Below are 18,031 nucleotides of genomic sequence, written 5' to 3'. Positions count from 1 at the left end.
TACGAGTCCACTGACTATGCACACTGCGGCTCACTGAGGACAACCGTGTTTGGCTAATGTACAGTGCGTCGTAGGCACCAAAGGCGGAAGTTGTGACATCTAACATCCAAAATGAAATTTGAACTGCGTGCCACGGTGACATTTTGAAGGCAAAGCATTGTGGGCACGCTCCACTGTGCCGTAGCCTTTGCACTTCAAGGCAAAGAAGAAGGAACAGGAGCACATTGGAGGCCGTGTTTGATTGCCAAATAACTCCACTTTTGCTGAATGCATTGAAGTACTTTTTGTGGCAAAGAGTTTCTGAAATAGCCTATTTTTACTTCAAATGCCTTTCTACACTTCGATGAAAGGTGGTTCAGGGCCCCTTTAATTGTTTAAGCAATCACATTTCACAAATTAGCATTTTATAATAATAATATTTGGGGTTTTACGTGCCAAAACCACTTTCTGATTATGAGGCACGCCGTAGTGGAGGACTCCGGAAATTTTTGACCACCTGGGGTTCTTTAACGTGCGCCTAAATCTAAGCACACGGGTGTTTTCGCATTTCGCCCCCATCGAAATGCGGCCGCCGTGGCCGGGATTCGATCCCGCGACCTCGTGCTCAGCAGCCCAACACCATAGCCACTGAGCAACCACGGCGGGTTAAATTAGCATTTTGTTTACTTATTTTACTGCATACATTGCTATTGTAAAATCGAGCAACTTTGTGCTTGATGCATGTCTGTGTCTGTATAGTAGGAATACTCTGACTACAGTCAATTTAGAGAAACATGCCCTCAAAAGGTTATGGTGTACACTCTGCATACGGCTAAGGCTGAAGGCAAGCTCCCATCCTAGCCACCCTCAGTAGCTCCATATCATGCCCCCAAACCATAGTGCAGGTAAATAGCAACTGTGGCTAGTTCCGGCAAACAAGTCAAGGTGACAGGATATATTAGCTAATTACTGCGATGAGTGGTATAGTTAGCAATAAGCACTTAAAAAGGGACATCCACTCTGCGGCAGTAAAAAAGGGGCTCTGATATTGTCACACGTGGTCAGTCGGGCAACGAGCTCACTTGTGGGACAGACAGGTAATGGGTACAGTATTTTCTTGCAGCCAGAAAGAGTGTCCCCCTTAGGAATGCTTTTTTATACCTTTTTACTTCTCTGAGGAATTGATGCCTTGTTTCTTTCCTGCGGGTCTGGTGGAAGTGCGATAAGAACATCAGTAGATGATGGAATAACCACTGGTCTGATAAGGTGGCAAGAGTACTGTACTTTTCAAGAAGCTTGCATCGCTTGCATACGCAATGTGTCTTGAGATGAAGCCCTATGTTATTTGCAGCATGCTTGTAAAGGAGTACTCTAGTTGCTAGATTTGGAATGATGAGAATTAATAAGAAATCAACCTATATAGTTTGCAAATTGCATTGTCCTGTTTATCAATGCTCGAAATGATCTAAAACATGAATGAAAATTTGAATTGTCAAAATGTAAGGGTATGTTGAAGATTAAATGTAAAAGACTGGTAATGTTCAGTAACCTTCCAAGGGCACAAAAGTTTGTGATTGGTTGGACAATCTATTGAGTCTTCTTATCTGGGCAAAGTCCCAACAGGAAAATCATGGATCACGAGGTCTTCAGACTAATGAAATATGGGTTAGAGCACTTATGGCAGGCATTACGGCAGCTTACCAATGTTCTTGAAGATTTATGTGTTGTGGACAACTGCACATATTCACACTGATAGTACCCTCTTCCCTCCCTCTCCTTTCTTTCCTTTAACCCCTTCCCCTGTGTAGAGTAGCAAACCGGACGTGTGTCTGGTTGTCCTCCCTACCATTCCTTCCTTCCTTTTCCTCCTCCTTATGTGTGTTATGGCAGCACTTGGAATTAAGTGTGGTCCGGGGGAAAACAGTAGTAAATGATAGAATAACAGCTGATGTGATGCTAATAGGTGGCAAGAGTATTATCATCATCATCAGCCTGGTTACGCCCACTGCAGGGCAAAGGCCTCTCCCATACTTCTCCAACTACCCCACTCATGTACTAATTTTGGCCATGTTGTCCCTGCAAATTTCTTAATCTCATCCGCCCACCTAACTTTCTGCCGCCCCCTGCTACACTTCCCTTCCCTTGGAATCCAGTCCGTAACCCTTAATGGCCATTGGTTATCTTCCCTCCTCATTACATGTCCTGCCCATGCCCCCCCCCATTTCTTTTTCTTGATTTCAACTAAGATGTCATTAACTCGAGTTTGTTCCCTCACCCAATCTGCTCTTTTCTTATCCCTTAACGTTACACCTATCATTCTTCTTTCCATAGCTCGTTGCGTCGTCCTCAATTTAAGTAGAACCCTTTTCGTAAGCCTCCAGGTTTCTTCCCCGTACGTGAGTACAGCTGTTATACACTTTTCTCTTGAGGGATAATGGCAACCTGCTGTTCATGATTATTGTAATTATTCAAAAATCTTGTATCTCTTGCATCCGCAGTGTGTCTTGAGATGAACCTATGGACCATGTAGCGAGCAATGGAATGAATGAAAAAAGATGGGCATGACATTAGTAGACAGGGTTACTTCATTGTCTAGGAGAATACAGAGTGGTATGTTATGTAATGTGCAGAGAAAATGACAAGTGGCCTGTTACAGTAACAGTGGGCGCCAAGGTAGAGGATCGGGTAATGCGATTAATTACGAAAGCTTACAGGCCTATGATGGAATTGGCTTATGCAAGACAATAGCAATAGAAGATCGCTGGGAGAGGCCCTTGTTCTACAGCAGACATAAATAAGCTAATAATATTTAGCTTGTGCTGTCCTAATATTTGCATTAAATGTACATGTCATGAACACTGACTGGCTTGAATTCCACAGCTGCAAAATAAAAAAAAGATAGTTGGAGGACTGATTGGTGAAACCATGTTTGCCAAATCTTATATTGTGATTTGCTGTGCAAATAATGCACCTGCTTCTTCAAGTAATCCAGCTAAAGTGACAGAATTGCTGTCTGCCACAAACAATCTTTGGATAATTTGCACATGCTGAAACACAAAATCAACAAAGTCTACAACAAAATGTACGTAATGGAGGTGGTGGCACTTGAAACTGTAGCACTGATTGGTTGATTGCTGGATTGGTTGAGTGAGTGGGCGGATGGATACATAAATATGCTGTTGGGTCGCTCTGGACAAGGCGGACAGGTTGTTGGCAGGCAGGTCTGTTAACATCCTAACTGGCGCAGTGCTCCATATTTTAGCCTCCTGAGCTTCTTCAACTGCACCCAAAGCTCCATTGGGAGAGCACTGTGTGTGTTGGACTAAGGTTGTCAGTTCAGCTTCCACTGGTAGCAAGTTATCTTTTCTTCTACTTTGACTTTCCTTCTCTTTTATAAAAATTGATAGGATTATCGCACATTCAGCATTCTCCTTGAATTACTTCAATAGCACAATTTTTTAAAATGTCAATTTTTTTTTCTTGACTTCATTTGCTAGCTCGATGTCGTCGTGACTTGGCTAGAAATTGAACCCTTAGGTTCCCTTTGTTAGTCTCCCTCGCAGCCACTGAGAGATAGGCTATGAGCGGCTTGTGGTGGCAAAATTTAAATAAGATCGACTCGCAAATTTTTGGTAATTGTTGGCAGTAGTGGATATTTCACCAATAATACTAACACCCCTCCCTCATCTTTTAAGTATCTATACATTGCCCTTTTTCCTAATGGCGTTTTTCACTGGTCGATCTGGAGCAGCCGCCAAAATCCTCGAGCGAGTGCTCTGGTTTCACAAATCCGAATCGGCCAGCGGAGCGCAATAATGCTCCGCGGGGATCACACAGGAAGTCTGCGTACACATCACACAAACCGGTTCCAGAAACCAACTTTCGCACTGTACAATTCCACAGGAATCAAAGGTGCCGTCCCCTGTGCGTAATTTGACCGTGACAGTCGCAGAGTCCGTCATTTCTATGCAGCACCCGCAAGGATTGTGCATGGACAAGATACATAGAAGGCTTTGTACAGCACCTGCGTCACCTTGTAATCAATCAATCAATCAATCAATCAATCAATTATTTCAGTGTCAAAGACACTTGGTGGGTACAGACAAAAAGCCATAAATCAGGCTTGACGAGGTCTGCACCCCCAAGTACTGGCAGACAAGGTGCATAACAAATGCAGCACACCAACAGAAATAAACCAAACAGGGTACAGAAGTCAGGTGTATTTTTTGTACGGTCTTAAATCAGCTGCTATTGTCATAACAGCTGATTCCAAGCTGAATCGCTGTCCGTCCAAGCTCTCATCGCTAAACACGAGCTCTACAGTAGCACCGAACGCAGCCACATCGCGAAGCAACACAGTGTTGGGTGTACCCACTAGGTACCGATTTCGCTTGAGAACGGTAGTGACGCGAGCTATTTCCGCCTCGGTGGCGGAAATAGCTCCGCGCCTCGGTGGCGGAGCAAGTGAGAGCGATCCGGTGCGGAGCGAGTTGATCCGAAACGACCACCGGAAAGCGCGAACCTGCTCCAGATTGACCAGTGAAATTAGGATTCGTTGCCATGGAGCAAGAAATCCTGCTCCAAATCGACCAGTGAGAAAACCCATAAGTAACGGCAGCCGTAGTGACCATTGAAAGAAGTGCTGACTACACATTGTTGCATGCTGTAATTGAAAGCAGTGTCATTGTGGGAGCCACATTGACATTCATCTACCTCGTAAAACTCACTAACCGCATGTATACAACCTTTATCAGTAAAAACGAAGCCACTGTCAACCATTATCCTTGCTTGACTCTGCAGTATGGCTGCCACCTCTCGCGTTTTCACCTAGCACAGCTGTGGTATTTGTTTATTTGCACATGTATATTTTTTTAAGTGCTGCCAGTTGCCAGTATAGCATCCGAATCTGCCTATACTTAATATATTGATTTTCAATCCAGGTTTAAAAAATTCTCCAAGAACTTCTCGAATATCCGTTCGGTAGGCATATCGAATTAGAAATAAATGACCCACTTTATTAAGGCGAAATCTATAAGCAATGGCTCGTATCCCCTTAAAGTGGTGTCTAGTTGAGTGTCACAAAAATGATCATCATCATCAATGGCTCATCAATGGCCCGGCCCATAAGCAAGCAAAAATGCAATGGCTCATACATTTATTGAAATAACCTATGCAACACACAGAACAGCATATGTTTCAATAAAAAAAAAGCTTAAAACAAGCATACGAAACAGCAATAAAACATTGCATATTCCCCTAGGAAGTCTGTATGGCCGAGGATGCTTGTCAAGCAAGAAATGAGGTGCAACATGCGAAGTGGCAGGAGCAAGGCGTTCGACTACGAATGCTGCTTTCCCCTGCTGAGAGAATGTAGCGTAAAGTGGAAGAGGACTGTCATTTGTGAGAGTCTGACCCTGCTATATAAGCGCGCGAAGCCACAGCTAAGCATCGAAAACGAGCCAAAGAAGCCTAACTGCGAAAGCAGCAATGCGACAATGCGAAATGGCAACGTGGAGAGGTGGCCAGAGCTCTCAGACAATGGCTTGCCACGCGTGTACTTCACACTGCAGCTTGTTATGTCTTAGTCTGACCCCTCTGATCTTAAAACAATGCATTACCACGTGTGCAGCAGGCTTTTGCCTTCGCATGTTACAGGAGTTTAACATGCTGCCGAACTTTTTTCCTGTGCTTCTGAAATCTTAGCAGAGAAGCACACTGGCTTCATTTCACTATGCATGTGTAGTCCTTGAAATAGTGTTGCTTGCCAGTTCTGTTTCATTTTCAAGTTGTGCGAGTTAGGTTGTTTTTCTTCACTTGAGTGCGTAGTACCTCTTTATTAAGAATCCAGATCCACAAAATGTCTCCCACTCTCCTTTCCCTATAGTTTATTATTCTTGTGACAGTTGTGGCTACACTATTCTGTCCAGTTGACTTCATGTTACACTTGCACTGCTCAAAAGCACCTGGAGAGTGATGTAAACTCTGTATTCCCTGTGACAACCTCAGAATACAGCACAAGTTTGGCCCACAGAATTACACTGCACTTGCCCTGTGTGCCTCCAAAAAATAGTACCAGCAGAATGCCAACGTTGAAAGTAGTTGACCTTTGGTGTGAAGTCTCGAAAATGAGCAAATTTAATTGGCCTGCTCACCTGTACAACTTGTATTTGCATGGAATTCTTTGTTGTCACTAACTATGGCATTCATCTTTCAGAAATTTATAGCGCCAGAAGTTCTACGAATGTGACACAGCACAGCGAAGACTTCACAGCACTGAAAGTTCAAGTGGTCTTGCTTGTCTTTTGACAGTGGTTGTGGCAACTTATTTAAAAACTGGCCATGCCTTAATATGACAAGCTTTTCTAGCAGCTAGAAGTCGATTGAAGACTTGCTTTACTACACATGCTGTGCATATGCTATGTGTGTGTACTACACATAATTCACATGCTAGATGCTGCCTTGGAAAACCAGTGACTGGTGCAATGGAAGCAGCAAAACATGTGACAGAAGCAGGCATATTACTATGCCCTAATAATTACTTTGCAGCTGTCACCTTATTTTTACTGTAGGAAAAAGTTGCCTCCAAGCATAAGATTGCCAACTTTTATATAGTTGTAAAGTATTTATGACTTTCTCAAATAATGATGCCTTGGCCTCACAAGTGGAAACACTGTTGTTGCATTGTCTTGAAGATAAAACAGGATATGCAAATTGTTTTGAAAGTCATTAGCAAACACAGTCACAGGCCTGGCAATATACAGACTTCGTTTGTTTGAAACTTCGAAATCCACTGTGTAGTTGTGTACCTGAAGGTTCAGGGACATAGTTTGGCTCGGAACGTCAACGTCCAAGTCCTGGGGTGTTCATTTTTTGCTTATTATGTGTTCATTTTTGCTTATTATTTGCCAGTTATTTCTTTGCAGTAATGTCATTTGGTTTTTCCCTTCATTTTCCTTGTTTAAATTCGTTTGTGGTGACCTGTCGCAACAGTTTAATGAACTAGCAGTGCTATTTGTGTCTATGTGCCTTCTCGCAAGTCTTGGCTTCCGCTGTAAAAGACCTGCAGTGTTTAAAGGAGTACTGACATGATGTTCCTGACTTGACTTTTTTTGTTTGCATTGAAAGAAGGTCCATACCCTCTAAGCCTTCGAAAAATAGTGGCAAGTGTGTAAGTGCCCTATATAGTCTACTATAATATTTCTTTCGATGAACCTGTTCTAGTTTCAATGCCCAGGAGGTGGGCATGTCGTAACGTCATGACACATTGGCTTGCTCTGTACTTGTGATCACTGTGGCTACAGCGTGACCACAGCGAGTAGTGAGTGAAATGCTTTTGTTAACTTTTCGCAACACCATCATAAGTGCACAATGTCGGCGAATTTCGCTCTGTGCCATGATGTCACAATAAATGTCAAATGACACCAGGCAGAGCCACAGAATGACCACTGCCTGGAAGCACTCTGTGGCGCAGGAAAAGAAGTTGTTAAAATATGGTGTCTACACATAGTAATGACCACGCTTCATAAATTGAAATTAATGGTCCTTACCAACTAAAACAACAAAAATTCGAGTCCTCCATTTCAAAATTCGGAAAATTCGCTTCTGAGCAAGCTTTACCATCAAATTTAAATATCTTATATGTGTTTAACAACCTTCGCACTTACCGAGTGTCATCTCTTTACATGTATGAGGAGCATGTGGTAGCATTTTTCTATTTCTGAGAATATATGTGTTGGTACTCCTTTAAGTATTGCAGATAACCGGGTGTGCGGATGTTGCAGGGTGCAGTAATTCACTTGAAATTTAAAGACAATACTCGACGTGTCAGACTACATTTGTACTTTCCACGTGCGCCTTGCACTGCAAAGTGCTCGGAAAACTTATGGCTGTTGTGGCAGTGTCAAGTTAGGCCTCTTATGCAGTGCTTCTTGGCAACATGATTACAGGGTAGCTTGAATGTGGGTCAGTGTTAACATGTTGCGGGTCGCAGCTTTGGACCAGGAGTGTGCAGTAAGAGATAAGTGTCACGCATGCAAAAAAAGTGGAAGAGTATGTTTTTATCTCTACATTGTCCTGAGAAAATACTATTTTGTTTTACGATATTTTGTGTAGGTGGGAAATCTCAGTCCTTTTCACCTCAAGATCTGAGGGAGCCTGTTGGTTCGGTTACATTGTGCTCCTTTTGGTACCGTGCATTAGGTGCAGTGTCAGACGCAGAAGGCATACATTGTGACAGGACTTTCTAGTACTACTAAGAATTCAGTAAAGCTCAGCAGAACTACGAACTCAGCCAAAGTGTCATGTTTTTATGCTAGCTTCTGAAGTGTTGTGTGTGTACCTTATTTGCAGCACCCTTGCACAGTGGTGCTTTTTCATAAATCTTTGCTGAAGGAGACTGCACAAGAGGCTATTCCCTCCGTCATAGAATCTTATCATACTTTTTTTCTTTTTCGTTAGTTTGCACTATCCTCTTTCTTGTGTTTGCCTCAGTTTCGTTTCTCTTTTGCGTTTGTTTTGTTGCCTTTCTTCTCCTGTGTTTGGGACTCATTCGAAAGCGCTGCTCTCCCCTCCTCCCCACAAGAGTGGTGCTGGCCTGTCTCTCCAGTGCTACCTGTGCGGAAAGCTGGGCCACATCTCCCGAGACTGCCCCAACAGCGAGCGGGATGACCGTAAGTGCTACAACTGCGGACACCTGGGACACATCAGCCGGGACTGCCCCGAGGCAGGAGGCAACGACGCGGTCGCCGACGTCTGCTACCGGTGAGAGGGCCTTTCTCTCTCTCTCTCTGTCTGCTGACACCAATCCTGTCTGCTTTCCAGCTATGACTCAAAATCCCTCGTGCCTGAAGGTAATGATAACTATAACTACTGGTTCAGCTAGCATAACATTTCACAGAGATGACAGACAGCACTAATCAGTTCTGAAGAAGCCTGCAAGGTAGAGGAAGAATTATGAAAGGGAAAATTCGTCATCCACCCAACAGTAGTCACAGCTGCAAAAGAAACTTATACAGGTTTCTGAAAAAGAAAGCCTCACAGTTAAAGAAAAATTCATCCTTGCCCAGAGATCAAACCAGGTGCCAATGCCTTTCAGGCTAGTCGCTCTACCATCTGGGCTAACCAGAAGGATGGCAGATCGCACAGCAAGGTGTAATCAAGCAAAAATTCGAATCGCGGGGGCACAGAACAGTGAGTCGTCATGCTTCGAGTTGTCGAGACTAGCACTGCCTGGGAAGAGCAATAAGAGAATATTTCTGGGTATGCAGTATTAGCTAATGCGTAATAATTCACGAAAACGAACAATGTGTTGTGTGGTGCTTGTTTTCATGGTGCGGTAATAATTAAATCCACAGGTCTCTCAGTGCACTGCCAAGGAAGAACAACAAGGCCCACTTAACAACTGCTTATGCCAAGTTAAAACACCCACATTGGTGCCAGGGTAGTAAGGCGGGCTAGTTGGTTGCAGGGGGCCTTGCATTCATACATGCAGCACAACATTGAAGAAGACGCTCACATAGAAAGAAACAAGATAGTACTCATCACTCATCAGATGCACTCATCCAGCACTCATCCTGTCTATTTTGTTTCTTTCTTAGTACATGTCTTCCTCAACTTCGCACTGGGAATATGAATACAAGTCCTCATTAGCGCCACATACGACTTACAAAATTAACGTTGCGTGTTCGTTATGTACAGTGCAGTCCACTGTTAAAGGGAACACTCTAATTTGCGGCTCTCGCTCTGTTGGCGCTGCAGCTGCACGACCGTGCTGAAGCTACGTCAATGCCCTGTACCAATGTGCAGAAAGGTGCCAGCACCACCAACCAGAAGTCATCTACTGCAAAGTGGGGGGGATTCTACGCTTGCCAGAGGGGAAAATTTGCACGGGATCGACATTCGTGTGTTCCCTTTAACAGTGGACAGCACTGTACGTGCACCATATGGAGGTGATTGATATAGGCAGGCAGTAGATGAGAACTTCATGAATGGAAACTTTTAAATGGGTCTGCAGGTGTTGAGTCAAACACCACAGCTGGTTATTGGCCTCCTATTTATGAGGTGCCATCACATGTTCTGGATCATCTGACAAGCATCGTGGCAATTTCAGAATGTGCTTACGCACATTGGTTTCATCTGATAAACATAGATCTGCTGTGGTAAAACCTACAATGCTTGTGGTGTAATAGCAGTCTAATACTGCTAGCGTATCTTGCTCAAGAGCTGAAAATACGGTTTTATACCAGACACAAACCAAACATGACAACACTGAAGGCGGAGTAAAAGTGCAGAAGTGGCAGTGCATATAGCAATATATTGCATTACCTCAAAAAACATTTCAAGCAGTGACTTTGTAGCTTTTCACAAACACAAGGCACAGTTTCACGTTTGCAAACAGCTTTATAGAAAAGGACCTATCAGTCAAAACACCATGCAAGTCCAACGTGAAATGTGAGAGAATACATACACGGCATTTGCATACACTCGCCTAATAAGTTGGCAGTTCTGCAATGGGCCTTTTCTACGTCATGAAAGTGCCGCTTGCGGATGCTGCCAAGAACGCAACTGTGGATCTAACCGTTGTGGCTCAATGGGTCTGACCGTGTGTGTTCTTTTAGCTGCATTGAGCATGCAAGTAGGTTCGTGTGCCGTCATGTTCTGTGCGTATGTGTACATGCTCTTGTGACTTGCTCCTTCAAACTGTGCACTGGTTGAGCAGTGTTTAGAAGGCAGCTGTGATCTGTCTGTGCTGATGCAGTGCATTGCCTGCTTCGTTGCAGTGAGCAATGCACGTGCACAAAAGAGGGATACAGGGCCACACCTACCGCCAACTTTCAGCTGCTTTCTATTGTTCTCGTTTATTGTGCACTACATGCATATTTGATCGGGCCACCAGCCCAGTGGCGTAGCTAGGTCGTCTGGCACCTGGGGCCCATAGGTCTTCTGTCACCCCCCCCCCCTCGGGTGTAGTCGAGGAAGGAGAGGATATAGACAATTTCCGGGTGTCTTCAGACGTATATGACACCCCCCCCCCCCCCCCCCCCCACTGGCCCCTTGCACCCGGGGCCCACGGCCCCCCGGCCCCCCCGGTTGCTACGCCACTGCACCAGCCCATGTTCATACGTCCTACTGCACCCACATTGCAGAGTGTGGACAACCCCAATAATGATTGCATCGCGACTACACATGCGCGCACGTCTACCTGGAAAAGGTTCATTGAACCAGTGTAGTCTGTAGTTTCATGCTCTGAACATCTCTTATTTGTTTCGTCCACAATTAGCTACAGACACCAAATTTCCCAGCAATGTGTGAAATTACACATCTTTGCCAAAAAAGAGTTTTAAAGGTGCAATCCCTAGTTAGTAACTGTTTATATTAACCTGACATTCACACTTGCCTAAGCTACCAGCACCAGCACAGGGATGACGAAATAGGTCGGCAGAATGCAAATTAAGCAGATCAAGATGGCAAGTTGGGCCAGTTGGTTGGGATTCATTGCGAGGTTCATTACAGCACAACACAAGACACAGGCAAAACGTATGGCATAATAAGTTTCGCAGATAATAAGATTAACCTCTGGTAAAAATCATGCGTGCTGAAAATATGATCTCAGGTCGGTTATGCCCATTTTGAACTATAAATCCGATAATTCTAAGGTAGTGAAGCGGGCTATAGCGAAAACTATCCTAAATGCTGCATTAAAGAAGTCGTGTTTTCATATGTCGAAGGCTGCTTTTTCTGATCAGGTAAATCGTTTGCTGGACGCTGGTTACCCCGAAATGATTATTTAATCTGTGAGTGAAAGTATGGTTTGTGGTGTCAAGAGCATAAATGACCAAGGTGGTAAAACTAAATTAGAAGAAAGAAAGGAAAAATGCAGTAGTACCGTATGTACACAAGTTGAAGCATGGGCTTTAGAACGTTGGTTCAAGGTACAGCATTGATGTTCATTTTTCTGCGAAACATAAGATAGGTCACATATGCCCGTTAGTTGATAATATGCTGAAGGATAAGGAAGTAAAGGGGTGCACTATCAACAGAGAGAGTACATGGGACAAACGAAGCGCTGTGTGAATGTTCGACTTGAGGGAGCATGAGCTATCTCTTCAAGCGGTTGTGCCACTTAATCTCCCAGAGCATTGCAAGTTGTGCGGTTGTCGCCCCTATTTTAAAAGAAGTAATGTCATTTATAAACACGAGAGCCAATTTACAAGGGAAATCACTGAGGCTTACACTACAAAGATTAGTGAAAAGGCATGTATCAGTGAACCGTCTGTCGCTCTTCATGACAAGGAACTGCGTTACCTACGTCGATTTTGATTATGCGTCAGTTGGTCAAAGTTGCCTCGATGTATCTCTGTGTCTCGTGCAGGTCATGGTTATGAACTGGCACCTATATATATGCTAGCCAGTCAGCGCCGTGTCGTTTTATGCCTTCCTTTTGTCCATGTCTTGTGTCTCGCTGTAACGAACCTTACAATGAATAAGCGGATACTCGGTCACCAATATTTTTGCAGGCTCTGTACTCAATCGCACACATGTAGTCAAACTCGTCGGTACTCACTAACGTTACTGCTCATTCCTACTTACACTCACCAACAATCACTCACACTCATGATCTCTTCCATTAACACTTACCTGCACCCATTCACGCTTGTACTCGTGTCCACTTTCACTCACCGGCGACCCACTTACTACATGATCAGGTCCACTCACACTTGACTGTAGTAACTCATGCTCATATACTCAGGTCTGCTTAAAGTCACTTAATGACATATTGTAATGCGAAGGCACAATCACAAAGAATACACACAGACACATGTCATGGGTGCCAGTGACATGTGTCTGTGTGTATTCTTTGTGATTGTGCCTTTGCACTGCAATATGTCATTAAACAGACACCAACTAGCCCAACAACAAGTCCCCCTGCGGATTAAAATCACCGTCAGCGGCTTTTCTTCATACCCACATTAACTGGCACTCACTCCCTGCTCATATTCACTCTCGTTTATCCTCACGTCCACTCACGCCTTTCTTCACTCGTTGACGCTCAATCTCAAGCCTATGAGATGAGTGTAAAGTGATTATGATTTGGGGAGGGGGGTTTGCTCGTTAGTGAGTATGCTGACCTATGGGTGATGATAGCCCAAAGGTTTTTATGCCCAGAAATCTGCTAACCTTGGGCTGATAGTGAAGACACTAGCTTAAATGCTGCCAACATGTTAACGTAACTTTGTCCTTTCTTTGCACTAATAATGTGTAATTTGGGAAAGTAAGCAACACACTGCATAAATAAAGGTCGGCTACTGTCACACATCATGGGTAGCACTTGAAAAAAAAAAAAAAAATCAGTTCCAGTTTATTGGACTGGTCACTCCCATGAGGCAAACTCTAGAACTGGCCAGACTCCCAAGTTGGCCATTTGGGCCATAAATGTTGGTACACCTTAGTTAATAGTACTCATTGCCTATTAGATACCCGATGTAGTGTTTTTTGCATTGTCTTGACACGCACTGCATCGTTTACCCCCTCCCTTTCCTAAATTGCAGCTGCAATGAGCGTGGGCACATAGCACGTAACTGCCGGTCCACACGCGCCAACAACCGCTGCTACCACTGCGGTGAGGTGGGCCACCTGGCACGGGAGTGCGAGATGAAGGCCTGAGAGACGCTCCTCCCGCCGTTCGAGCCGCTGCACAGCGCCACCTTTGATGCGCGACGGACAGTTCCGTTGCCCCTGCCCTCCTCTCCCACTCGTCTCTCTTGGGAAAGAAGTAGCTGCTCCCTCACCCTCTCTGCTGCTTGCGCAACAGCCCCGTTTGCATCTGCATCGCACACTGGCAGCAACATGCTGTCACTTGTAAGGCGAGGAAGGATGGAGAGCAAGGTTCCTGACCCAAGTATTGCCCAGAAGTGGAATTTTGTTGGTTTATTTGGCATGAGGGTCAGAGAGATGCTGAGGGTCTGTGTTGGTCATTGGTGGGGCTGGCTTGCCGTTATTGTTGTTGTTAACCATTGTTCCACGATGGTGGCGAGTGTTCCTTCTTCTGTGTTTGTTTGGCAGGCGCAGCAGATTTGCGAGGGGGGCGGGCTCCTGCCCTTTTCTCTGTGACACAATCGCGAGGGGGCCAGCGGGGGAGCAGGCATCCTGTGGGGGCCATCGTTTGTTGTTGTTGTTGACGTTGTTGTGGGGATGTTTCTGCTGTAAGCTTCTCTCAGTGCCCTCGACCCCTCTCTCTTCCCCCCCTTTGTCAAGCCAACAGGAATGGGGAAAAAAAGCTTTGCATGCGCACAGTTGATCAAAGTCCTTGTAGAATGTGAAAAGAAGGTGTACCGAAGTGTTTCTTTGAGAGACTTCTGCTTTGAGCAGAGTTTAAAGAAAGCGAGGAAGGGGTGTTATCCTGAAGGACAGGGTAGTCCCAATGCAGGTTTGCAGAAGCTTTTGGTTTCCGTCTCATTTCGTCTGTGAAGCATTGATGTGTCATGGCAAGGTTGGAATGCAGTAAACTTTGCAGGAATGTCAATAGTGTGAAAAGCAGCGTGCAGTCTCTTGAATTTTGAAACGTGGCGATGGAAAGGTGGCAACAAAGACCAGTAAGTGACGTGGGGGGGATGAGAAACATTATTTATTTTTGTTGAATAAAGACCGTGTAACTTGTACTGCTAACAGTGAGAAAAGGTGGATGGTCCCTTGCCCTTCCGTGAGGCGTAATCTCGACGAGGGGAGGGGGTGGATAGCTTGTTTCTGCTTCCGCAGTTTGTTGTGCGGGCCCATAGGTTTTGTTGTTTCCTCAACTCTCCCCACCCCCTCGTTGAGGAAGAATGCCAAGGATCGGTGGTGTACAAAAGTGAGATTTCGAGCAGCATTGTACAAAAAGGAAAGACGAGATAGAGTGATGACGTGACACTTGCGCTCAAAGAGAGAGAGAGAGAGAGGGTTCCTCTCCAGCTGGAATTTTTTCATTGGGGGAGGGGTAAGGGCTTTTCTGGGCATGGGGGTAGAGGCTCTTGGCAATCTGATCTTGCTGCACTGTTCTAGTTTGGTGTGAGCGTGTTACATGTGTTTGCCCAGGAAGCTCTGCTTTTTTGACAAACTCTGCTCCCGCACCCAGTCTTTTTGAGAGTACCTTTTGTAGGGCGTGCTGCGTTACAGCTTCGTAACAGAAAAAAAAAAAGAAGTGACAAGAGGGGCCCAGCTCCAGGGAAAGACCAAAGGCTTCAGAGATCTGTGACGGCCATTAAGTGGACGCACACACACCACACCTTGAATTGTTGAGCGTTGCCCGTTCCCTCAAACTGTACTTTGATGCTGCAATGTGCACGTTGTGTAGGTGGAGGCATGAGTATATATATATAATATATATATATATATATATATATATATAAATAAATAATATAATGTGTAAATATTTGTTGAAGAAAAGAAAGTTTCCCAGAGATATTTACAGCTGGTTCATCACAAGTTATCTGAGGTTGTTTGGATTCCATCCCAGAGGCAGAGTTTCAGTAGAGACGCAGTTAAGCACCCTGCGTTTTTCTGGTTTTTTTTCCTTTTCTTTTTTTGCACGACACCCACCAACTGAAAGAAAAGTATGGTTGGGGGGGGGGGAGGAAGGGGGGGAACGTACATGTCTCAGCCGACAAAACACTAGTCTTCTTTACAAGCACTTGCATATTACGACCAAAAAAAAAAAAAAAGTATACCTCACTCCGGGATCAAGATGCGCACCAGAAACATCTTGGCTGAGGTTTACATGACTGGCATACTTGTGAATGCCTGGCTGTGGTTTGAAAGGTGGAATGACAACGCTTTCGTGCATTTGTGTTGCCATATGTTTAGTGGCTGGTAGCCAATACCGTGTGAGCTGCGTCATTGATGACACCAGAAGCAAGCCATTCGCATCACAGTACGTTTTGGTAGTAGACGAAGAGGTTGTTCAACATTTGTAAGAGTCTCGAACGTACCGATGATGGGTGCAAATTCAGCATGCATCCTTATTGCTGTTACTTCCTCCCAAAATTGCCGGTGGTAGCATCAACAACACATCACATTTTGCACCTCCCACTATGGGGTAGCGATACCAATGTGCAATAAATGCATAACCTGAGAGCTGTCTTCGATGAACTGGGCAGCAAAGTGTCTGCACCGCTTAGTGGTTACAAGTGCTTATGGCAACAGCTTTGCAAATGCTAAGCTAGTGATACCAGTGTGGGCAGGTGCACATTGCGAACATAGAATGTGTTAAAATACACATTGCCACGTTTGGTGGAGTCTCCGACGAGACATATTCTGAAGCCACAGAACAGTCCTAAGTGAGCCTGACTGTTTGACACAAAAGCCAGATGAGTAGCGCACCCAAAGTGACAAAACACAGTTGGATAAGTAATGAAAAATGCTCATGGGCACCGTTTCTGAAGGAAACAAATTGCCTTCATTCTCACATTATGTAGTCTTACAATCTGAAGTCTGTTACTGACAAACCATGGTTGACAGTGGTCAGCTGAGTAGAAGAAATTTGAAATTACCGAGCTGAAAAAAAATTTTAAGTTCGTAATTGGTCAACTGAATTGATGCCCAGAACCAACATGAAAGGTCAAGACATCTGCTAACTATTATAGTAAGTTGTAGCAATTGTAAACATTGTCACTATTCTTAATAAGCCGAAAATGATGTTTCAGTGTCCCCTATGGACGTCTCCAGCAGTTAAAGGCAGTTGCTACTGGAATAGTTGATCTATTGAAAGTGGCGACTAAGTGACAATGCATAGAGGTTTATGAGGCTTCACTACACTTTGGTGTGCATTGTCCATTTGTGTTACTTCTTTCTGCAGATCCATTCAACTTACAATTACCACAAACTTGGCAGCATTTTTTCCCCCCCATTTAATTTCACATTTAGGCCTTCCAGTACAGCTGACTAATGGCAGCCATATTTGTTGGGTTAAAGTTTAGATTGTAAGCAACTGCACTGCATTAAACAGAGGTAATTTGTTTTCTCCAGAGCAGTGACCATCGGCATCAACAGTTTTGAGATCTCGCGTTGGTTCTTTCCGTGCATACTCTCCCTTCGGCTCATTTAATCGTTGCTACGTCCCAGCTGGCTCAGATTTAGATGATGTTGCATTACCAGTTCTGCAGCCCAATGCGTGCTGTTACTTGTGAGCAACTCCTTTATGTGATATGCTTAGAAAACTTTATGCCTGCGAGTTTTGTCAATGTAAGCGGCAGGCAGTAGGAGTTGAGAGGCAGTGTATAGCAATGCCTTTCTTCTTTGTCGCAAGTTGCCCAGTCGTGTAAATCGCAGACCTCGGTGACTGGGCTGCTCAGCCATCTTGGAACGTCCACAGTGTTATCTCGCGTGCAGCCGGAGCCTTCTGTCGTTGTACCTTTTTCGGTTTTATTTTTGTTCTCGTTGTTTTTCGGGGCATTCATGCAACCCCAATCACAGAGGAGACCTGTGCTATCTAATGTTATCCAGTGACATCAAGGTGTACAAACTGGGATGTGAAATGAGAGAAAAAAAAATGAATAAAAATGGATTGGAAAAGGTCCAAAAAAGAAAAAAGTGTTATGTCTGACTTCTCTCTTAGTGTCACAAGCATGTGCACTGGGTCGAAGTGCTTGGAGCCTTCTGCAATTCCTCGCAAATGAGGTGATGACGTTGCTACCGTAAATTTACACCAGCAGCAAAGTAAAATAGTACACTTGTTTACTGCAATACTAGCTGTGTCTGTCTGGTTGAACTCTGTGCCACCAGGTGGCTGCACCATGCAAGCCACTCGCGTTTGCACCTCCACTCATCCAGTAAAACGCCCAGTGCGCTTGTGTTTGCTCAAATACTGGACATGCTAAAACTCTCTAAATTAAATAAATTTCTTTGAGGAAGCTTAAGGGACATTAACGGCAAACACCAAGACAAGCTGAAGCAATAAGATATGCTATGAAATGTACCAAGCCTTGCTTTTACTGAGAACATGGCTTTAAGCAACTTGACAATTTTAGCACAGAATTCCACACAAGGAAAATATCGAACCAGGGCCCAACATCCTGTGTTT

The 18,031-nt window shown here is 44.5% G+C and overlaps 1 protein-coding gene across 3 annotated transcripts in view; it reads left to right on the top strand.

The window, feature by feature from the left end:
• CNBP (CCHC-type zinc finger nucleic acid binding protein) overlaps nt 1–17,486 on the top strand; it is a 50,445-nt gene extending 32,959 nt beyond the window's left edge. For 2 of the 3 annotated variants that reach the window (XM_075695585.1, XM_075695586.1), the window contains exons 5-6: nt 8,561–8,739; nt 13,527–17,486. In XM_075695585.1, coding sequence (XP_075551700.1) covers nt 8,561–8,739; nt 13,527–13,641 — 294 coding nt within the window. In that variant the 3' untranslated portion in view covers nt 13,642–17,486. The remainder of the gene's footprint in view (nt 1–8,560; nt 8,740–13,526) is intronic. The other variant, XM_075695587.1, reaches the window with a different exon arrangement.
• The last annotated feature ends 545 nt before the right edge of the window (nt 17,487–18,031 follow it).

Source organism: Dermacentor variabilis, chromosome 6, assembly GCF_050947875.1.
Source record: "Dermacentor variabilis isolate Ectoservices chromosome 6, ASM5094787v1, whole genome shotgun sequence".
In the NCBI taxonomy this organism is placed as follows: Eukaryota; Metazoa; Arthropoda; class Arachnida; order Ixodida; family Ixodidae; genus Dermacentor; species Dermacentor variabilis.
This window is presented reverse-complemented; position numbering and strand designations above follow the sequence as displayed.